Source organism: Calliphora vicina, chromosome 5 (genome assembly GCF_958450345.1).
Source record: "Calliphora vicina chromosome 5, idCalVici1.1, whole genome shotgun sequence".
Lineage (NCBI taxonomy): Eukaryota > Metazoa > Arthropoda > Insecta > Diptera > Calliphoridae > Calliphora > Calliphora vicina.
In genome coordinates this window covers 61,978,112-62,002,808 of record NC_088784.1, presented here as the reverse complement: position 1 = coordinate 62,002,808, position 24,697 = coordinate 61,978,112, and the positions used below count along the sequence as shown (strand labels likewise).

Sequence of the window (24,697 nt, the reverse complement as noted above, 5' to 3'; positions counted from 1 at the left end):
AATTGGCAATAAAATTTGCAGGAATAGCGTTCCAAGCATAACCAATCCTTGAAACATAATATTATTAATAATATTGAATTAGTGCAATTTTCGGTGTCGATTCTTTGATTAACGATTGCGCAAATGTTCTCAATGGGATTTAGATCTGGTAATTGTGGTGGCCATTCCATTACCGAAACTGTTTCTTGTGCTAACCACGATTTAACAACATGTGAAGAGTGCTTGGGGTCGTTATCGTGCTGAATAACTCATCGAAGAGGCTTATTATCCTCAGAATTTGGAAACATTACTCTTTCCAAGATGTCTCTATAGATAAATCCATCCATTATTTCATTAATTTAGAGCGACGGGCCAACTCCAGCAGCAGAAAAACAACCCCCATACCATTACGTTGCATCCTGCAAGCTTCACCGACGATTTCCCTACGCGCAAAAACCGCTTATATTAAAAGAAACGTTTGAAGTTTGCTATGGAGTATTTAAATTGGCCAGAAAACAAATGGACTACTGTCCTATTTAGCGACGAATCCGAATTTAATATCATCGGAAGTGATTTCATGTGTTACGTAAGACGACCACTTAACACGCGGCTTCAAGCACATAATGCAAAAAGACACTGAAACATGGAGGATGCAACGTAATGGTATGGGGGCAGTTTTTCTGATGCTGGAGTTGGCCAATCGCTCTAAATTAATGAAATAATGGATGGATTTATCTATATAGACATCTTGGAAAGAGTAATGCTTCCAAATTCTGAGGATAATAAGCCTCTTGGATGAGTTATTCAGCACTATAACGACCCCAAGCACTCTTCACATGTTGTTAAATCGTTGTTAGTACAAGAAAGAGTTTCGGTAATGGAATGGCCACCACAATTACCAGATCTAAATCCCATTGAGAACATTTGGGCAATCGTTAATCAAAGAATCGACACCGAAAATTGCACTAATTCAGATATTATGTTTCAAGGATTGGTAGATGCTTGGAACGCTATTCCTGCAAATTTTATTGCCAATTTGATAGCTTCACAGCCTTGCCGATGTAAGGCCGTCATTGGAAATATAGGATTTGCCACGAAATATTAAGTTTTATAGACAGAAATGTTTTAAAAGCAATTAGTTGCATATGTTTTGGCCAATGAAATATCAACCCATACGTAGTTTTTTAAATTTTTTTTCTTTTTAATGCAAAAAATTCTGAATTAAATTTCATATTCTTATTTTTAAAGCATTAATTAAAAAATATTATAAGCAAATGAATATTTTTGTTTACATCTTAAAGTAGTTTAAATCACTTTTGTAATATTCTGTTGCTGGTTGCATATGTTTTGACCACCACTGTACATCCAAACATATAAACATAATTTATACTCTCTTATATTAATGGTGATTGAGCAAATTTAAATAATATTCGCAAACGTCTACTCAGTATAAAAGTATTCAAAATCTGCCATTCTTTATCCTAGAAATGATGGCGTTTGTCAAATCAACGGTGAGGTGTTCCAAATACTTGAGTATTAACATAGTAGAATGTTATAGCATAGCCGAAAGAGAAAACTATCCGGTCGAGTTATTGAACAGCCTTTCACCATCTGGTATGCCGGCTCATAAATTAAACTTCAAGGTCGGTGTTATTTTTATGCTTCTGCGGAATTTAAATACGAGGAGAGGACTCTGTAATGGCACAAGATTGCAGGTGACCAAACTTTCGAAAAACCTCATATGTGCAAATATCTTGACAGGCACTGAAGAAGGATGACCAGCATTTATCGTTTTGCCCATAAGGCTGACGTTTTCCATAAAGTGATTCATAGAATGAAAATTATTCATTTAAATCGAAGTTACTAAAGAAAATTTAAGTCAATGTAGTTATTGCTTTTTGTTATGTATGATTCGGTCAATTAGGCTTATTTGTTTGTAAATTAAATTGTGTATTTCATTCTATAAAGAAATAAAATTGTTCTTCCTTAAAAACCATTAGAAAATTCTTTACAATCTACATACATATGTATTATTTATTAAAACCTGTTTGGATTTTTCGACTTTGATGATTTGCCTGCATGGACAGGCTTTTCAACTACACCATTTTTCATTGAAATTGAGAAATTCCAAGTGATATTTATAATTTCCATTTTAAATTGAGAAAATTCCAAATGAAATTGAGAATTTCCATTTTGAATTGAGAAAATTCCAAATTAAATTGAGAAAATTCGAAATATTGAGAATTTCAATATGAAATTGGAAAAACTCCAAATGAAATTGCGAAAATTCTAAATTAAATAGAGAAACATTATATGAAATATTTTAAATGAAAAAAACAATCAATTAGTTCCATAAAAAATATACAATATACAATCTCCTGTCATTTATTTTGGTCAAACATTCTTTCTGTGATGAGAAATTAGAAGTCAACATTTTATTTGAACGAACAAAAAGGGATTTAAAATATAATTTAGAGTTCCCTGTCGTCACATTTTCCTCGAAAAATGTGTAACTTCAGTTAGATCAAATCGTAGAGGTGAAATTGAAGGTAAATTTAAAAATCAACCGTAATAATTTATGTTACAAAATCTTACATACCTACTTTTCTATCCAGATTCAGAACGTATTGTATTGGGTCAAAAGAGTTCTTGATAGATGGCAAGAATTGACAACTCTCCAGCAACACTTCTACGATTTAGTCGCTATTCATCAACGCTTAATCCTATTGAAATAATTTGGTCCAAATTCAGAAGTAATGTCAAGTCAAGGATGAATATACCAACCGTAGATCCTCCGAATGTTGGACAGCATAAGATTTTATATTTTAAAGAATTAATATGCCTGTTGGTCATACGTATGTAGAGTCAAATAAAATAGAATTTTCTCAATTTCATATTAAAATTCTAAATTTCATATTGAAATTCTCAATTTCAATTGGAATTTTCTGAATTTAAAATGAAAATTCTCAATTTAAAGTTGAAATTCTCAATTTCTATTGGAATTTTCCCAATTGAAAATTGAAATTCTCAATTTCATTTGGAATTTTCTCAATTTAAAGTTGAAATTCTCAATTTAATTTGGAATTTTCTAATGTTCTCAATTTCAATGAAAAATTATGTAATAATCAATAAATCATTAATATCGTAATTTAAAATTTACAGGTGATTTGAAAACTATTAACTCATAAAACTGCAATATATGTTCGGAATTGTAGAAAAATATCATTTTAAAATTAATATTTTAATATTTTTCTGCGATTTAATCTGAAATACATTTGTATGTACGTATTCTTGAAAAATTTAAAAGAAAATTCCTGTTTTACATTATTTTCCACACATGTGTGCATAATTTTACCTGTAGATTCCTAAGAATAACTTAAGGATGTTTTAATTAGGGTTAATTGCTGCGGCTGCAAATTATTCTGTTACCTAAAAGCGCACACAAATTTTAAAAATGTCCCATTATATCATAAAACGCTTAACTCATTTATGAGCTAGAACCTAAATTAGGAACAAGACATCTGATAATATGTTTAGCTTAAAGATTTTAAAGTATAAAAGACTAAAGATTTACGAATTTCTTATACACAACTAAAACGATCTTGGCACAGTAAGCATCAAGAACTTCAGTTGGTAATTTAAATAGATATTTTAAATAATTTTTTTTGAAAATGGCACCTAAAATTAAAGTTGAATATGTTGTTCTAAAACTTACATATTCCATATCAATGTAAGTATTTAATTTTAATTAATCATTTATAAACTATGTATTTAATAATAACAATTTATTTACAGGCATCCTCAATCCTGTCCTCAAATTACAGTGTCACGCAGGAAGCGTTCACCATGTGACTCCATACCTCTAGTTAATGATTGGGTAAGTTTTATAGAAACAGATTAATATTTATTCTAAATTTATACTTACAAATAACTTTCTTTCTCTTTTTAGTTTGATCGCATAATGACTCAAGAGAAGTCGAGTATACCATCCACCGCAAAGGTACGCTATTGTGAGTGGAATATTACTTCGGGCAATGAAGATTTATTTAAGGCAAATGGTCATCGGTTTGAAAACATGTATTTTATAATGGGCAAAGAATCCGTACATTCGATGTTCTATATGTGCGAGCATATAAATGTGGAAGGACGTCTTTCTTTAACTGCACATATTTGCCGCGGCTGTTTCAACAATGAGTTTGAAATTGTGGAATCCGTTAAGGGCTGGCTGATGGAAAGGACAGGTTGTAACTAATGCTAACATGAATTACACCTTTATTTAAAACTTAGCTTATAATTTAGTATGTAATATTAGAAAATAGTGATTCCTTATATATAATTAGTATTAGTATCAAACAAATAATAATAAATAACCATAATTGCATAATTGTAGTTATGTAAAATATATATAAACATGTGTTTTTAATTAAACCAGAATATTTTTTTGTTGTTCAAAAATGTTTGAAATTTTCTTTTGAACATTTTTTATTTTTTTATGATTTTCAGCTACAAAATGGGAAAATATGCGCGAAATTAACTAAATTTTGTATGGAGAATGAACTGCTTTAATGTTTATGGATGTTTTATTATGATTAATAACATTTTTTAAGTTTCAGATATTGTTAATTCATCTTAAAATATTGGCCAATATATGACAATAATGCAAAATTGTTTTAACTAATTCATTCGATTATAGAATTATAACGCAATTTTTTTAAAAAATATCTTACAATTTATGTAAAAAAGCCAAAATTTCCATCATGTACAATTTTATGAACAAGTTCTTATTCTGAATGAAAAAAGTTTGGGAAAAAAACTCATGTTCGATTAATAATATTTATTACAAAATTCATTCCAATTATGAATTTATTTTTTCTGTGTACCATTAATTTTACAATATGTTTTTATTTGTAAATCCTTTACCAGTAATTATCTATATACAGAATTGTTATAACCCGTTCAACGAACAAGATACGCCACTAAACAACAAAATATAAATAATTCAGACTTCAAGATGTCATTTTCTAATACCAACTCAAATACAAACATACAAATTAATAATCCAGTACAAGTTTCTATAAAATTACCACAATTTTGGGTTTCATGTCCTGAAACTTGGTTCATACAAACAGAATTAACATTTACCTTTAAAGGCATCATAGATGATACAACTAAATATCAACTTGTTATTATTTCTCTATCTGATGATGTTCTAAATAAATTAGTAGATGTAATTCACAATCCACCTTTAGAATATAAACATGAGAGTATCCAAAACCGGTCAATTGGTATTTTCATCTTTGTAAACTTCAACGGTTTCGGTTATTTTAACTATTTTTTTTTGACAAACCGGTTTTTGTAAGACGATTTATTTTATAGAAAATTGTTGCTTTTGACAACATTTCGTAAAAGATATAAAATAAATGCATAAAGAATTCAAAAATGATAAATTTCCATTAAATAAAAATTTAATATAAACCGCTTAACCGGTTTTTTTAAAATATAATAATCGAAACCGGTTTTTTCAAAAACACACTTTTTCGGTTAAACCGGAAACCAGTTTTTTAAATTTTCCGGTTTTTTGGGCACTCTAATAAATATCCATATATTAAAAAAATTATACTTGAGCGTTTTTCTATGAGTGAGGATTTTCGTTTTGAAAAACTTCTCAACGAATTAGAAATTGGAGATAGAAAATCATCTGAGTTTTTCCATGATTTAAGGAAACTTGCTATAAATAATTCTATGATAAATAATGAACAAATAACAAAACTGTGGATCCGAAAGCTTCAATCTACTATTTAAATACATCTAACAGCGTTGACTTTAACATTTTTTAGTGAAAAATTAATCTTAGCCGACAAAATGTATGAATTGTCAAATAAACTCCAAATATCTTCCGTTTATTTACCTACTTCTACCTTAAGATCTTTTAGAAAATTTAATCAAAGTTACTTCAAGTTTAACAGAAAATATGGAGAAGTAATGGAAATAAAAAATCGTCCAAAAAAAATTAATCAGGACCAAAGAAATTACAAAAGTTGTAATTTTTGTTGGTATCATCAGAAATTTGGCATTTCATTTCGAATAATACCAAAAATTTAAACCAAATTATTCCAATATTGCAGCGACAAATAAATGATCACAAAAGGAACCATCACGTCGCTTATTTATTTTTGATTATAAAAATAATTTAAAATTGTTAATTAATACAGGTGCAACAGTAATCCCCTCATCTAAATATTATAAATTCAAAAACAATGCAGATATACTTTTAGGAAACCATAAAAATTCATACATCTTGTTATCACGCTTGGTTGAACGCTTTCATCGACAATTAAAAACTGCTCTTAAATCTAATAATAACGTAAAAATTGGTCTGAACAATTGCCCATTATTTTATTGGGAATTCGATCAAATATAAAGGAAGAACTCAAATGTTGTCCTTCTGAATTAGTTTACCGTCAAACGTTGAGACTTCCTGGTGATTTAGTAGTTAAAAATAATAGTTCTGCAACTTTTTATGAACTATATACAGCGTTGCCGCTTTGGTCCAATTGGACCAAAATTGGTAGTTTCAAGTTAACAAATTGACTTTTGGTAGTTTGGTTGGTTTGTTCCGATATTTGTCGTATTTTGGTAGGCTACGATATTTCTGAATACATAAGTATTTTTAAGAACAAAATAATTAAAATAATAACGAAAAAACTACTTATGTTGTGCCAAAATAATAAAACTACATATTTGCAAAATATGAAGATATCATTTTCTTAAATATTTAGTTTAGTCAGGTAAATGTGTATTTATTTAGTAGTGTTGAGTTCAAAAAATGCCAAAGGGCTCTCAAAACTTTTTCTAATAATATATGTTAAACTCTGCTTCAATATTTCAGTTTCATCTGACACTTTAAATATCCAATTATGGAAATTAGGACGCTTAATTTATTTCTATATGAAACTTATTTGTGTTGAATTTTTTCAGGATACCAACAATTTTAGGATTTTTATGCTCGTTTAAGTAATTTTCGGAAGAGGGCCGACCATATGGTCAATTATGAATTGAATTTTTAGGTTAATTTATTTGTAAAAATGTTATTTAATATCTATATAAATCAAGCATTTATAACGGATAATGTCTTATTTCTGGAGGACATTTATATGGGGGCTATGTGAAATACATGGACAGCCAGCCAGACAGACGTACGAAAGGACATCTTTAAATCGAAAACTGAACGATTTTGACTTATTTATGATTGTAGTGTTATTAAATATCTTTCTTCCTCTGGGTAATTTTATAGCAGCAATAATATAATTTTAAGATAACTATTAATTTTGAAACGAATCCATATAGCATTTCTAAAATATTTTAAATTTGGTAGGTTTTGGTAGTTTTTAATTAGAAATTTGGTAGGAAAAATATTTTATGAGTGGCAACGCTGACTATATATTTTAGAGTGTCCCTTAGAACCAGTGTTGCCAATTCACGGTGAACAAAAAGGGCTAAAATTTTTAATTAAAAAAATACATATGTACATTTGACACAAAAAACAACTTAGAATGTTACATAGATTTGGCTATGCCGAATAGACAAACAAAAATGTATGAATATAACACACGTTCAAATGCAAGAAAATAAGAAAATTTATTCCTGTATGTTGATCCTTAACTTTAAAATAACGTAATATGGGGCCACACGTATATCATATGCCGATGTTTTTAAAGCCTTGTATTTATCACCTGGCCTGCAAAATGCTCCTAGAGGTAGTCATAGACGGCAACACCGAGTATTAACTCTTTTCAAATTTAAAATATTATTGAAATCATTCCGTATTTCAATAAATCATTTCGAAAAAACATTTATTGTTTACACGATAGTATTACAAATATTTTATTTCTTTGTTGATTGATATTTTTCTGCAAACTTTATTTTCATTTTATATTTTCTTGACATTTTTGTTTGCCTTAATTGTATTTATAAATATATACTCGATACATATGAAAATAAAAAGTTTTTGAATTGTTTTAAACAAATTTTGAATACCGACCGTAAATCAAAAAAAAATCATTCGTATTTTTTGAAAATCTAATACAAATTTTGTTTAGGCGATGAAATTGTATTATGTTACTTGAGTTTTTGACAAATATTAATATTCAGTATTGCCGTCTATAAATACCTTAGGCAAATTTTTTTATATGAAAGACAAATTATGTATAAAGTAATCCTTTGTGATAACTTCGATGGAGAATATTTTGATAAGTGAATATATGGCAAATATGCCTCTCATGTAATGCAGAAAAAAAAATATTCTAAAAACAAGTAAGAAAGTATGGTCGGTCCAGCCCGACCATATAATACCCTACACCAAGTTAATGAGCAAAAACATTTTTCTTTTAAAATATCAATAATTTATATTCGTGAGTGATATTCGGAAGTGGGCCTTATATGGGAGCTATGACCAATTATGGACCGATCACCATGAAATTAGGTCGAGTGATTTATGTCTGTTATGAAAGTTATTTATGTTGAATTTTGTGTATATACCAACATTTTTATGAGATTTATGCACGTTAAAGTGATTTTCGGAAGCGGGTCTATATGAGAGCTATGACTAATTATCGACCGATCGTATCAAAATTTGGTGACATGAATTTTGTATATATAAAACTTATTTGGAGCGAAATTTGTGTAGTTACATAAATAAATTAAACATTTAGGACCGATAAAGAATAATTTCGAGAGGACATTTGTATGGGGGCTAGGTGAAATAATGGAGTGATTTCAGCCAGTTTCAATAGGTTTCCTTGGGCCGAAAATATAATATGTACCAAATTTTATCGAAATATCTTCAAAATTGCGACCTGTAGTCTGCGCACAAGGTTTACATGGACAGCCAGCCAGACGGACGGACATCCTTTAATCAACTAAGAAAGTGATTCTAAGTCGATCGGTATACTTTAAGGCGGGTGTTAGACCAATATTTTTCGGCGTTACAAACATCTGTACAAACGCATTATACCCTCCCCACTATGGTGGTGTAGGGTATAATTATACACGTCGCCGGACATAATTGATTTTCATTGTCAAAAACATAAATTTTGCCATTAGTTAGTAAACATATCAAAACTAAGATAGCCAAAATATGTAAACATAAATATTTAATTTAATTTTGGAAAAAAGTTAATTGTCTATATTTGATCAGATAAAAATGATCATAGCTAAATTATTATCGATAATGAACTGATTTTTTATACCCTTCAGCTTCGTGAGAAGGGTATATATAAGTTTGTCATTCCGTTTGTAATTTCTACATTTTTCATTTCCGACCCTATAAAGTATATATATTCTGGATCCTTATAGATAGCGGAGTCGATTAAACCATGTCCGTATGTCTGTCTGTTGAAATAAATTTTCTGAAGACCCCAGATATCTTCGGGATCCAAATCTTCAATAATTCTGTCAGACATGCTTTCGAGAATTTTGCTATTTAAAATCAGCAAAATCGGTCCACAAATGGCTGAGATATGAGGAAAAAACCAAGACAACCTCGATTTTTCACCTATTTTTTACCTATATCTGGATTACTAAGACATTAATATAGACAATATGGATATCTAATGATAGATATTTCAAAGACATTTGCAACGACGTATATAAGACCATAGTAAGTTGGACCTACAATGGGTCAAAATCGGAAAAAAAAAATTTTAACCCGAATTTTTTTTTTTTCAAAAAAAGAAATTTAAAAAATAAAAAAAAAAAAATTTTAAATTTAAAAAAAAAAATTAAAATAATAATCGAAAAAAAAATTTTTCAAAAAAATTAAAAAAACAACTGGAAAAAAAATTAAATTTTGTTTACCTAAAAATATTTAAAATTTTGAAGTATAATTTGGTGAAGGGTATATAAGATTCGGCACAGCCGAATATAGCACTCTTACCTGTTCTTTCTAAATTGGTTGGATTGTAGTCTTTGAAAACGGTACACTACATGGCATGTGTTATAAAATATTTGTTAAAGTACTATATTTACGTCAATACATCGCCCGGATAAAGTTAAAAGTATTCTCTTTAACCCTATATATGATTTTATATACGCCCGGACCCGCGCGTAAAACATTAACATATATATTAACAATTTTTATTCAAATAACGTCCATTTTATCTATATTAGTTATGGCATTTTTTTAATGTATGGAAGGTCCAACAATTTGTATGTGATTAAATTGTTTACTGGTTCAAAATTTTTAGTTAATTTTTGTCATAATATCCCTGCCAATTTTTTTGAACTGATTTTACTAATTTTCAACAGCAAACATTTAAGATCATTAGAGTAAATATATAATTTTCATTAGCGTAAATACATACACTGAATCAAATAAGTCTCCGTACAGATGTTTTGTTCGTAACTGATGTTATATTTTTACCCTAAAAACATAAAATCTCTAATAATTGAACTTTTTAATTTAATATATGAATAGTAGTGAACTACAATGTGGCAACTTTATGAGTCATATTGCAAATATGCTCATGTAATAATGACTTTTACATGGCAACACTGTTTTTTTACACCGAAAAAGTCTCCGTACAATGTTTGTTTTTGTATTATAACGGTAATCTAGCATTTTCTTTTGATCTAAAAAGTATTGAATATCAAAGAAAGTAGTGTTTTCTCTAAACGAAAGAGTTAATTAATAAAATTAAAAATTATGGAGTGCAAAAATAAGCAGATTTCAATAGATACCAAAAAAATTATAATTCACCTTAAAAATAATGGAAAAAGCCTATCGGAAATAAGTGAAATTGTTAAAAGACCACGTTCATCCATTCAATACGTCATTCAACAATTTAAAAAAACTGGAACAATGACAAACAAACCTAGAACTGGCCGTCCAAGGAAAATAGACCAACACTTGGAGAGGAGAATTATACGAACCGTAAACAACAATCCCAAAATTAGTGCGTGTCTCATTGCTGGAAACTTGAAATCTAGTGACGGAATCACTGTAGACCCCCAAACGGTAAGAAACGTCCTTAAAAGAAATGGATATAATGGACGGGTTAGTCGTAAGAAGCCGTATGTTCGAAAGGCCAATTTGAAAAAGAGATTAAATTACGCCTCTGAACATATTGATAAGGATTTTTGGTTTTGGGATAGAGTAATTTTCAGTGATGAAAGCAAATTTAATGTTTTTGGGTCAGATGGAAGAAGAATGGTATGGAGAAAGCCAAATACCGAAATGTACTCGAAGCATTTGACCCCAACTGTAAAGCATGGCGGAGGTAGCGTAATGGTATGGGGATGTATGGCCTCTTCTGGTGTTGGTAACCTCGTTTTTATTGAAAATACAATGGACAAATTTGCTTATTTAAATATATTGGAAGAAAACCTTAAACAAAGCGCGGAAAAATTAGGTTTGGGGCACTTGTATTACTTCCAGCAGGACAACGATCCAAAACACACCTCTGGAATAGTGAAAGAATGGATCACTAATAATGTCCCAATGCAGTTAAAACACCCACCGCAGTCACCCGATCTCAACCCGATTGAGCATTTGTGGGACCACTTGGAAAAAAAGATCCGGCAGCACATTATATCCAATAAAGACCATCTTAAAGCTGTTATTCGGATAGAATGGGAAAAAATAGATCCTACGACCACAACAAAGCTGGTACATTCAATGAAAAGCCGGTTAAATGCAGTAATTTCCAATAAAGGAGGACCAACCACATATTAAAAGTCATTATAAGGGATTTTAATCTAAAAACGATGAACTGTACGGAGACTTTTTTGGGATTGTTTTTAGTGAAGTTGAAGAAATTGTTTTATTTTTTATGTTTTTAATGAATATTGTTATATTTTGTTTATGTTATTTTATAATTTATAATAGATATTATGAAACAAAAATGTATTAATTTAATAAACACCTTGTTAACAAATAATAAATTAGCCATATATGAAATGATATAATCTGTACGGAGACTTAATTGATTCAGTGTATGTATGGCTAAATAAAAATAAAAAAGGCTAAACAAGATTGAAAAAGGGCTAAATTGGCAACACTGCTTAGAACTAAATTTGTTTAGCGTGTACTAAGAAGGGCAACCCGTGCCGACTTTCGATTTAGTTTTGAGGTGCATTTACAGGGAGAAAAAAATGCATTTTATCCGTTTTTTTTTTAAAAATTTTGCCATTTGCAATTTAATTTAAAAGAATCGAAATGTGTAATTGTAATATTAAAACAAAAGTTTATTCTTACTTAAAATATATCCATATTTATTTTACATTACCTATTCGCAGGTATAACCAAAAAAAAATATTTTTTTTAACGGCAGTTTCAAAACTCCAATTTAAAATTTTGTTAAACAAATTTCAGAATTTTTTGATCATCACATGGGGATTTATTGACAATATAATCATAATATTAATAGGCAAGTCGATTTCTTTAGACCCCTTTTACGCTCATATTAAACATTCAATTTGGGCAAAAAATATACCATTATAAAGGGATTTATTCACAGATGTGCAGAATATATATTTTATTGAAATCGGTTTAGTTTTTTAGGAGTTATAAGCGTTTAAAGATGTTACTAACACATATGCAAAAACGTGTACATGTGAAACTTAAGCTAAAATGAAAACAAAGCAATGCATGTTTGTCTAATTTGTTGTTGTAAATAAATAGTAACCTTGTATATTTGAATCATGGTACAGAGTGAAGTTATTCACCATAGCAATAGCGCTCATTATTTTATACCTGAAGAGGTCTTTTTTGCCGCCAATTTTTATTTTTAAATACTCATATTAAACAGAAGCCAAAAATTCAGGTCTCTATGTAAATATTTTCCCTATAAACAGGGTGATTCAATATGCACCTTTTTATTATCTGACTGAAAAGTAGGATTTTGTAATAAATTTTGAAAATTCAAAACGCTTGATTTTCAAAAGTGATTTTTATGAAGTAAACGGGTTTCGTTAAAATGGTTTCATAGCTTCAATTTGAATGTATATATATTTATCGAGCCATTAGCGCCAAATTATCGTAAACGACAAAACACAAATTTTACAGGAGAGTCTCCCATCGGATGCGTCCCAGGTGGCGGATAGTTGGAGCAATTGCCTAGTCTAGTGATACTGCTTTTTACAACAGGTCACTGGCCCTGACAATAGATCGAGTGATGTCAATATCTTGAGTAGAGTGTCCAAAAAACCGACAAATTTGAAAAACCGGTTTCCGGTTTAACCGAAAAAGTGTTTTTTGAATAAAACCGGTTTTGATTAATGTCTTTTAATAATATCGGTTAAACGGTTTCGGTTTTTGTCTTCAAAAAAACCGGTTAACCGGTTTATATTAAATTTTTATTTAATATGAAAATGGTTTCCTTAAATTTATTTTTATTTATGGAAATTTGTTAAGAATTGTGTACTAAATCTTCGGAAATTTTACATTTTTGAATTTTTAAGGCTCTATCTATATGCAATTATTTTATATCTTTTACGAAATATTGTCAAATGCTATAATATTCTATAAAATAAATCAATATTTTTAAAAATGGTATCAAAGTTTTTCATAAATATGCTTGAATGAGCTTTAGAAAATACATTTCATTAAAAGCGGTTAACCGTCTTACAAAAACCGGTTTGTCAAAAATCCGAAAATTTAGAAAAACCGAAACCGGTGGAGTTTGCGGCGATATCGATTGGGAAGTGGTAAGGTGGCCACCGATATTAAAATAATTGTAAATAAATAAAGTTGGTGATAGTTGTTAATTTTATTTAAATAATAAAAACACAAAAGAAATTTTTTTTTGAAAGTTTATTAAAATAAAGAAAAGTTAAAAATGATAATGAATAAATGACTAAAAGCATAAAAATATAAAAAAACTAAAATCTAAAGCAAAAGCTAAAACTAAAGTTAAATAAATTAAAAAACTAAAAGTTAAAATAAGCCTAAATTCGAAACTAAATGCTAAATAAAACTTAAACCTAAAATAACTAAGACTAAATTAATAATAAACTTAGAGACTGAGTTAAAATGAAACTAAAGCTTAAAAACAAATCTAAAAACTAAATAAAAATAGAACTAAAACTTAAATAAATCAGAAAGAAACTAAATTAAAATAAAACTAAAAGCTAAATTTAAATATAAAAATAAAGCTAAAATAAAATTTAAAACTAAAACTAAATGAACCGAAAAACTAAATGAAAAGTAAAAAGTAAAACTAAAGCCAAGAATAAAAATTTAAAGCTAAAAATAAAGAAAAACACTAGGGCTAAAAATACAAAAACTGAAGCTAAAATAAAAAGTAAAAAAAAACTAAATCTAAACTAAAATATAAAACTACTCCTAACTAAAACTTAAAAATAAATCTATAAAAAGACTAAATAAAAAAAGAACTGAAAAAGAAAGAAAGAAACAATCATCATAATATTAATAGGCAAGTCGATTTCTTTAGACCCCTTTTACGCTCTCATTATACATTCAATTATGGTAAAAAAATATACCATTTTAAAGGGATTTCTTCACAGAAGTGCAGAATATATATTTTATTGAAATCGGTTCAGGTTTTTAGGAGTTATAAGCGTTTAAAGATGTTACTAATACATATGCAAAAACGTGTACATGTGAACCTTAAGCTAAAATGTAAACAAAACAATGCATATTTGTCCAATTTGTTGTTGTAAATAAATAAGAGTAACAAATAAAAAGTATTGATTTCGCTCTGTTTAAAGTGAGAGTTGTTATAGAAAACAAAGAAGAAGACTTTAGTAATTCAAAGTCAATTAAAAAACTATATTTTGAAGGTGTTTTTTTTGTTTGTTTTCTAACACCCATATGCATAAACAATTTTTAAATTTTTCAAAGGTTTATAAAACAAAATTTCCATTCAAAATTTGTTTTATAAACATTTGACAAATTTAAAAACTGTTTATGCATATGGGGGTAAATACTTCATACGAATCAATTTCTTATCACGGCATGAAGTTTAATAAAAAATGGGACGGGTTGGAACAAATGGTGAGCCACCTCCCATACAAATTAAATAGTTATTTATAAATATTTTGTGAACTTGCAAGATTCTCCAAACTTAGTCTAAATGGCTCATTTATAATTTTGCATAGTTTCGCTGAAATTGTTCGGGATTGAAATAGTGAACGTGGCCCTATACAAAGTAAATAATTAATTTCGAATATCTGTAGAACTATAATTGTAAAAGTGTTTAAACTTTTTACGAATTAATTTCTTATTACTGTGCGGAGTTTATCTGAATATAGACGGAATTGGATTAGAGGGAGTAGCACCTCCCATACAGAGTAAATATTGATTTCGAATATCTGGGGAACCAAAATGGGAGAGGTCGGAAAAGGAGGTGAGTCACCTTCCATACAAAGTAATAATTGGAAGGTTATTCAAAGTTTGTCCGCATAGCTCTCTTACAATTTTACAGAGATTGTCTGAAAATTGTCGGGATTGTAGTAGTTGTCGTGGCACAATGTAAATAATTAATTTTGAATATCTCGAGAACTATAATTCTAAAAATATTTAAACTCCGTATGAATCAATTTATTACCATTCTACGGAGGTTAGCCAAAAACGAATTTATTCCTGATCCCTGTACGAAGTTTAGCTAAGCGTGATCGGCGTAGTAGGATGACCCCTCCATTATAAAGGAAAGTTAAAGTAAAGCTTGATATGAGTTATTTTTTTACACAAAAGTTTTAAAAATGGGTGGGATCAGAACAGTGGAGTGGTATCTCCCATACCAAATTAGTTAGTTATATTTTACATGTGTTATTTTCTTACCATTGTACGTAGTTAGGTTGTATTAGAAAACATTCATATTTTTTTAATTTTACTAGGGTAGGGGTAGGGGTAGCGAAGTGCCCGGGTTATGCTAGTATTTAATAAAAATAAAAAAAAAATAAATCTGCCAAATTCCACATCCGCCACATAAAAAAAATCCATTCCATCCGCATCAATTCAATCTGCATTTCGCCATCTGTAATTTTCTACATCAGCATCAATCATCCGCAAGAGTCAGCCTAGTCATCATCCTTATGGTCATCGTTTCATCCGCCATAGCCTTACTAGTCATCTTTCTGGTCATCCTCCATTATCATCTTGTCCATCCTCATCAGCGTTGTCATCCTCTTTCACCATACACCACATACTTCAGCACATACATAATAGCCATCATAACAGCCCATATTCAGCATAGCACCATCATCAGTATAAAACAGCACCAGGTATCTGTAGATAAACAAAAAAAATATATTAAATATTCATTATACCCTACACCACCATTGTGGGGAGGGTATTATGCGTTTGTGCAGATGTTTGTAACGCCCAAAAATATTAGTCTAACACTTAAAGTATACCGATCGACTTAGAATCACTTTCTGAGTCGATTAAACGATGTCCGTCCGTCCGCCTGGTTGGCTGGCTGTCCATGTAAACCTTGTGCGCAGAGTACAGGTCGCAATTTTGAAGATATTTCAATCAAATTTGGTACATATTACTTTTTCGGCCCAAGGACCAAGCCTATTGAAACAGGCTGAAATCGGTCCATTATTTCACCTAGCCCCCATACAAATGTCCCCTCGAAATTGGACTTTATCGGTCATAAATGTTTAATTTATCTATGTATCTACTCAAATTTCGCTCCAAATAAGTTTTATATATGGGGCATTTCACGTCAAGTGAACCAACTTTTAAAGCGATGAAATTTGCACCAATGTTATTGGATAGTAATTCTATTGGATAGTAATTCGGACACCATTTTTCAACAAGATCGGTCAAGAACTCTCTGAGTTATAGGAGGTCAAAATTTGACATTTTGGATAAACAGGTGTTTTTTTATCCATATAACTTATTACCTATTGTTCTTAGCAAAATGTGTCCGAATAGGCCTATCAGTCTATAGTCCTTCCTCTTGAAGGCCATGGAAAGGTTGATTGATCTGATCCTTCTTTCATCGATTAATCCAAACTGGGCTGCTTGAGAGATTCATCGCTTGTGAGATTCATAGAGAAATCACTCGAGCACAAAGAATATGCATTGGGTGGCTTTTTTGGATATTGAAGGGGCCTTTAACAATGTGACGCCAGAGACAATTCTTTCGGCTCTAGGCGGTCTGAATATAGATTAGTCTATTATCCGCTTCATAGGTAGACTTCTGACCAATAGAGTCATTATTTCTTCTGTAGGAACTGCTACTATCTCCACTCTTGTGGAATCTTGCCATTAATATATTACTAATGAAATTAGATTCCATGAAGTGCAAAACTGTTGCATATGCTGATGATGTCGCTGTAGCTGTTTCTGGGAAACACCTGGACACATTATCACAATGCCTACAAACTTCACTTAGTAGACTTAGCCAGTGGAGCACTGCTAGTGGACTGGGCGTGAATCCTGGGAAAACGGAGCTTGTGCTTTTCTCCAGAAGGTACAAAATTCCCTCATTCCCACTGCCGCTCCTTAAGGGAGTGGAACTTAAGCTCCCGGATAGTGCTAAGTATCTGGGAATTATTCTAGACTCTAAGCTATCCTGGAGCCAGAATATTCATGCGAGAGCGTCCAAGGCGGCTATCGCCATTTATGCTTGCATTTATACTAATGTATGGAGCACTAGTATGGTGGAAGGCTCTAGGTAAAGCCACCTACTGCGGGATAATTGAGAGAATCCTGCGAATCTCTGCACTAATGATTACGGGTGCCCTGCGTAGTACTCCGTCCCGTGCTCTGTTTGTAATGGATGCACTGGATATGATTAGGTACTGTAGGAGCATGGGACATGCTTCAGTTGTACTGGCCATGCTTCTATTTTATGGACACTAGAGTATCCCTTATAATTAAATTTTTTGAAATGTTGAAACGGTACCCCTGAAAACTTTCGTAACGACCTAAAATACCACCAAAAAAATGTTTAGCTTGTTCTAAGAAGGGCAACCCGTGCCGACTTTCGATTTAGTTTTGAAGTGCATTTACAAGGGGAAAAATAATTTTTTTTCAGTTTTTTTTTAAAAAATGTTGCTAATAAGTAATTACTTTTGCAATTTATTTTAAAATAATCGAAATGTGTACGTAATTATCGTTCTAATGAGATATAAAAGACAAAACTTGGTTAAAAAAGTTTAATGTTATTAAAAAATCGCCGGGCCCTGAACTTTTAAAATCACGAAAAACACAGTCATTTTGACCCCAAGTGCTCTTAAGGGTTAATTTCCATTTTTGTACTATTATTGTAGACACTAGACTTCATGTTATATTTTCTTAAGTTTCATCAAAATCGGCCAAAAAGTATATAACATTTCGCTATATTCCCATTAGAAATTCCAAATATTGAAAAATTTGACATTTGACCTTTACGATTTTCGAGAAAAACTAACTTTTTGGCCATATTTTTACGAATGAGTAATTTTAAATACAGTCTGTATAACGTTTTCCGATTTTAGGAAAACATTCAGACTGTATTTAAAATTACCTGGACGATAATATTCTGAACAGATTTTACTTAAAATTAATAACAGTAAGGAAATTGGGCTCATTCGTAAAAATATGGCCAAAAAATTAGTTTTTCTCGAAAATCGCAAAATTTATATCGCAGGTACGGAAAAACTATAGGATGTATTGACATACTTTTTTCACATTTTTATTCCCTATTATATTGTCAATAAATCCCCATGTGATGATAAAAAAATTCTGAAATTTGTTTAACAACATTTTTAAAAATTTGAAATTGGAGTTTTGAAACTGCCGTTAAAAAAATATTTTTTTGGTTATACCTGCGAATATGTATATGAAGATAAAAACTCATATACAAGTAAATATGGATATATTTTAAGTAAGAATAAACTTTTGTTTTAATTTTTCTCAAAATATGTTAATTTTGTTCATACATTTCTTGTTCTAGTGTCCTGAGACAAATGGCCTGGCGATTTTTTAATAACTTTAACATTTTTTAACCAATTTTTGTCTTTTATATCTCATTAGAACGATAACGTACACATTTCGATTCTTTTAAATTAAATTGCAAAAGTAATTACTTAATAGCAAAATTTTTAAAAAACTGAAAAAAATGCATTTTTTCCCTCAAAACTAAATCGAAAGTCGGCACGGGTTGCCCTTCTTAAAACTTAATAATTTTGTTGGTGGTATTTTAGGTCCTTACGAAAGTTTTCAGGGGGTACCGTTTCAACATTTCAAAAAATTTAATTCTAAGGGACACTCTAATGGACACGTTTGTCATATATACAGATGGTTCCAAGTCTGCGGTTGGGGTGGGTGGTGTCTTTTATATTCCCCATCTTCAGAAGAGGGTGTGTTTCAGGCGATTAAATGGGCGGTACACTGGATGAAGTACTATAGGCTATTTGGTGTGAATATCCGAATCTGTACCGACAGTAAGCCTGCTATCAAATCCCTATCTGGCGTCTATTCGACATCCAGATTGGTACATGAATGCCGGGTATCTCTTAATGAGATGGCGAGATATTCTAACCTGGAGCTATTCTGGGTGCCTGGTCACTAGAGTGCTCCAAGATTGTATGGGCGAAAAAAAATTCTAGGTACAGGCCGTCCCCCCTCTAGAATTGTCCTATGTATTGTAAAATACATAAAATACATTTACACGCTGTGTAAAATATTAGGATGATAGGATAGCGTTAACTGGTGGCGCAACGAAGCTGAAGTTTTGAGGTGCATTTTTTCAGTTTTTGTAAAATTTTTGCCATTAAATAATGACTTTTACAATTCAATTTAAAAGAATCGAAATGTGTACGTAATTGTCGTTCTAATAAGATATAAAAGACAAAAATTGGCAAAAAAAAAATGTTAAAGTTATTAAAAAATCGCCAGGCCATTAACGTGTCTCAGGCCTCTAGAACAAGACATTTATGAACAAAATTAACATATTTTGATAAATATTAAAATAAAAGCTTATTTTTACTTAAAATATATCCATATTTACTTGTAAATGAGTTTTTGTCCTCATAGGATACCGTTAACCTATTCGCAGGTATGACCAAAAAAATTAAATTTTTTAACGGCAGTTTCAAAACTCCAATTTCAAATTTTTAAAAATTTTGTTAAACAAATTTTAGAATTTTTGGATCATCACATGGGGATTCATTGACAACATAATAGGGAATAAAAATGTGAAAAAATTATGTCAATACCTCCTATAGTTTTTCCGTACCTGCGATATAAATTTTGCGATTTTCGAGAAAAACTAATTTTTTAGCCATATTTTGGCGAATGAGCCCAATTTCCTTACTGCACAGAAAAAACTATTTCTTAAACCGTTTCAATTCAAATATTTGCTCAAAAACAAAATTTCTTTATATTTTCTATTGAATTTTGAGTTATTGGTTGAATTTCAAATACAAAAAATATTGAATATATAATTTTCGTAATTGAAAACACATTTTTGTTATTTTTTGTGTTTCAATTACGAAAATTATCTATTCAATAATTTTTGTATTTGAAATTCAACCAATAACGAAAATTGTATATTCAATTGTCAAAATAATCAAATTCAAAACTCAAAATTCAATAGAAAATATAAAGAAATTTTGTTTTCTTTTTCTTCAATATGGGATAAATGTTTGAATTGAAATATAATTTTTTTCTGTGTGTTATTAATTTTAAGTAAAATCTGTTCAGAATATAATAGTCCAGGTAATTTTAAATATAGTCTGATAGTTTTCCTAAAATCTTTTTTTCTATTATAACAATTACGTACACATTTCGATTCTTTTAAATTAAATTGTAAAAGTCATTATTTAATGGCAAATTTTTTACAAAAACTGAAAAAATTGCTGTTTTTTCCCCTTGTAAATGCACCTCAAAACTTCAACATCGTTGCGCCACCAGTTAACGGTATCCTGTCATCCTAATATTTTACACCACATATTTCTACAATACATAGAATAATTCTAGATGGGGGGACGGTCAAAATTAGCAATTTTATTTTTTTGGAGCACTCTGCTGGTCACTCTGGTGTACCTGGCAATACTATTGCGGATGAACTGGCCAAAAGAGGCTCACGCCTCCAAGTCGAAGAGATCGATTACTTGGTCGGTTTAGCGCTATCCTGCTGTAAGTCAATCACACAGCGTAAATTATTTGAGTCTGCTCAACTCAAATGGTATAATTTGACAAATTGCTCGATATCGAGACTCACATGGCCCGTTTTTGACCATCATAGGTCAATGTCCCTCACGGGGCTACCTGGGACTAGGCTACGAGCTCTGATATCAGTGCTCACGGGAATCTCTATGCCAGGAGACTGAATACTCCATATAATGACTTCTGTAGGAGTTGCCATGATGAAGACGAGGATGAGACGATTGAACATCTCCTCTGTCTTTGCCCTGCCTTAGCAGGGGCTCGGACTGCGACAATATGTAGTCCATTTTTGCACGGCCTAGCGAATCTATCTACTCCGGATGTCAGGAAGATTGAATCGTTCATTCGTGCGACAGGTTGGTTCGGCATTGAACCCAGTTCTGATATGTGAAGGACCTGAGCATGGTAATTTAGGGTAACACAAAGGGACCAATTTATGGACCCAAGTGAGCTGGTTGATACTAGCTGCCTTTATAACCTAACCTAAGCTCTGATTTAGAATATATTGAAAGTGACTCGCAAAATTTAGAAGCTCAGCTCAGTTTAGCAATAAAAGAAGTTCAAAATCTACACAAAAGAACTAATATTGCCACAACGAACAAACAAGATTTTAATTATTTGGACTAATTTTCAGAAATATCGAATTAAATATTTTATACAATGCAATTTTAACAGTTAAATAATTTAAAGAACAAAATATAATTAACTATTATTATTATACAAAAGTATCTATTAATATTAAATTAAATTGCATCCTTTCTTTTGATTTCAAATTCTGAGTAATTTGACTGAACAATTTTTTAATTTGTTTTAATAAAAAAATAATTTAATATACCTCAATTCTTAAATTGACAAAAAAGGCTAAAAATCGGTTATTCTAACCGGTTTTTGAAAGAAAAAACCGAAAACCGGTTTTTTAAAAATTACACTTTTCGAATTATTCGAAAACCGGGTTTTAGAATATGTCGAATATTTGAAAACTCTAGTCATGATCGTGTGTTTTTTGCACTGTGTTATTTATAGAAAGTTTCATTAAATCATGGAAAAACTCAGATGATTTTCTATCTCCAATTTCTAATTCGTTGAGAAGTTTTTCAAAACGAAAATCCTCACTCATAGAAAAACGCTCAAGTATAATTTTTTTAATATATGGATATTTATTAGAGTGCCCAAAAAACCGGAAAATTTAAAAAAACTGGTTTCCGGTTTAACCGAAAAAGTGTGTTTTTGAAAAAACCGGTTTCGATTATTATATTTTAAAAAAACCGGTTAAGCGGTTTATATTAAATTTTTATTTAATGGAAATTTATCATTTTTGAATTCTTTATGCATTTATTTTATATCTTTTACGAAATGTTGTCAAAAGCAACAATTTTCTATAAAATAAATCAATATTTTTAAAAATGGTATAAACATTTTTCATAAATATGTTTGAATGAGCTTTAGAAAATATATTTCAGTTAACCGTCTTACAAAAACCGGTTTGTCAAAAAAAAATAGTTAAAATAACCGAAACCGTTGAAGTTTACAAAGATGAAAATACCAATTGACCGGTTTTGGATACTCTCATGTTTATATTCTAAAGGTGGATTGTGAATTACATCTACTAATTTATTTAGAACATCATCAGATAGAGAAATAATAACAAGTTGATATTTAGTTGTATCATCTATGATGCCTTTAAAGGTAAATGTTAATTCTGTTTGTATGAACCAAGTTTCAGGACATGAAACCCAAAATTGTGGTAATTTTATAGAAACTTGTACTGGATTATTAATTTGTATGTTTGTATTTGAGTTGGTATTAGAAAATGACATCTTGAAGTCTGAATTATTTATATTTTGTTGTTTAGTGGCGTATCTTGTTCGTTGAACGGGTTATAACAATTCTGTATATAGATAATTACTGGTAAAGGATTTACAAATAAAAACATATTGTAAAATTAATGGTACACAGAAAAAATAAATTCATAATTGGAATGAATTTTGTAATAAATATTATTAATCGAACATGAGTTTTTTTCCCAAACTTTTTTCATTCAGAATAAGAACTTGTTCATAAAATTGTACATGATGGAAATTTTGGCTTTTTTACATAAATTGTAAGATATTTTTTAAAAAAATTGCGTTATAATTCTATAATCGAATGAATTAGTTAAAACAATTTTGCATTATTGTCATATATTGGCCAATATTTTAAGATGAATTAACAATATCTGAAACTTAAAAAATGTTATTAATCATAATAAAACATCCATAAACATTAAAGCAGTTCATTCTCCTTACAAAATTTAGTTAATTTCGCGCATATTTTCCCATTTTGTAGCTGAAAATCATAAAAAAATAAAAAATGTTCAAAAGAAAATTTCAAACATTTTTGAACAACAAAAAAATATTCTGGTTTAATTAAAAACACATGTTTATATATATTTTACATAACTACAATTATGCAATTATGGTTATTTATTATTATTTGTTTGATACTAATACTAATTATATATAAGGAATCACTATTTTCTAATATTACATACTAAATTATAAGCTAAGTTTTAAATAAAGGTGTAATTCATGTTAGCATTAGTTACAACCTGTCCTTTCCATCAGCCAGCCCTTAACGGATTCCACAATTTCAAACTCATTGTTGAAACAGCCGCGGCAAATATGTGCAGTTAAAGAAAGACGTCCTTCCACATTTATATGCTCGCACATATAGAACATCGAATGTACGGATTCTTTGCCCATTATAAAATACATGTTTTCAAACCGATGACCATTTGCCTTAAATAAATCTTCATTGCCCGAAGTAATATTCCACTCACAATAGCGTACCTTTGCGGTGGATGGTATACTCGACTTCTCTTGAGTCATTATGCGATCAAACTAAAAAGAGAAAGAAAGTTATTTGTAAGTATAAATTTAGAATAAATATTAATCTGTTTCTATAAAACTTACCCAATCATTAACTAGAGGTATGGAGTCACATGGTGAACGCTTCCTGCGTGACACTGTAATTTGAGGACAGGATTGAGGATGCCTGTAAATAAATTGTTATTATTAAATACATAGTTTATAAATGATTAATTAAAATTAAATACTTACATTGATATGGAATATGTAAGTTTTAGAACAACATATTCAACTTTAATTTTAGGTGCCATTTTCAAAAAAAATTATTTAAAATATCTATTTAAATTACCAACTGAAGTTCTTGATGCTTACTGTGCCAAGATCGTTTTAGTTGTGTATAAGAAATTCGTAAATCTTTAGTCTTTTATACTTTAAAATCTTTAAGCTAAACATATTATCAGATGTCTTGTTCCTAATTTAGGTTCTAGCTCATAAATGAGTTAAGCGTTTTATGATATAATGGGACATTTTTAAAATTTGTGTGCGCTTTTAGGTAACAGAATAATTTGCAGCCGCAGCAATTAACCCTAATTAAAACATCCTTAAGTTATTCTTAGGAATCTACAGGTAAAATTATGCACACATGTGTGGAAAAATATTAAAATATTAATTTTAAAATGATATTTTTCTACAATTCCGAACATATATTGCATTTTTATGAGTTAATAGTTTTCAAATCACCCAT

At 30.0% G+C, this 24,697-nt stretch overlaps 2 protein-coding genes across 2 annotated transcripts; one reads left to right on the top strand and one right to left on the bottom strand.

Annotated features, from left to right (window-relative positions):
* Nucleotides 1–3,650: 3,650 nt before the first annotated feature.
* Nucleotides 3,651–4,231, top strand: LOC135961304 (uncharacterized). Its single transcript, XM_065512796.1, has 3 exons — nucleotides 3,651–3,709; nucleotides 3,775–3,856; nucleotides 3,929–4,231. The coding sequence occupies exons 1-3, from the start codon at nucleotides 3,651–3,653 to the stop codon at nucleotides 4,229–4,231; spliced, it is 444 nt and encodes a 147-aa protein (XP_065368868.1).
* A 19,451-nt stretch (nucleotides 4,232–23,682) lies between these two features.
* On the bottom strand, nucleotides 23,683–24,263 carry LOC135961303 (uncharacterized). The gene is made up of 3 exons (XM_065512795.1): nucleotides 24,205–24,263; nucleotides 24,058–24,139; nucleotides 23,683–23,985 (listed from the first exon to the last, which is right to left on the bottom strand). The coding sequence occupies exons 1-3, from the start codon at nucleotides 24,261–24,263 to the stop codon at nucleotides 23,683–23,685; spliced, it is 444 nt and encodes a 147-aa protein (XP_065368867.1).
* Nucleotides 24,264–24,697: the final 434 nt, after the last annotated feature.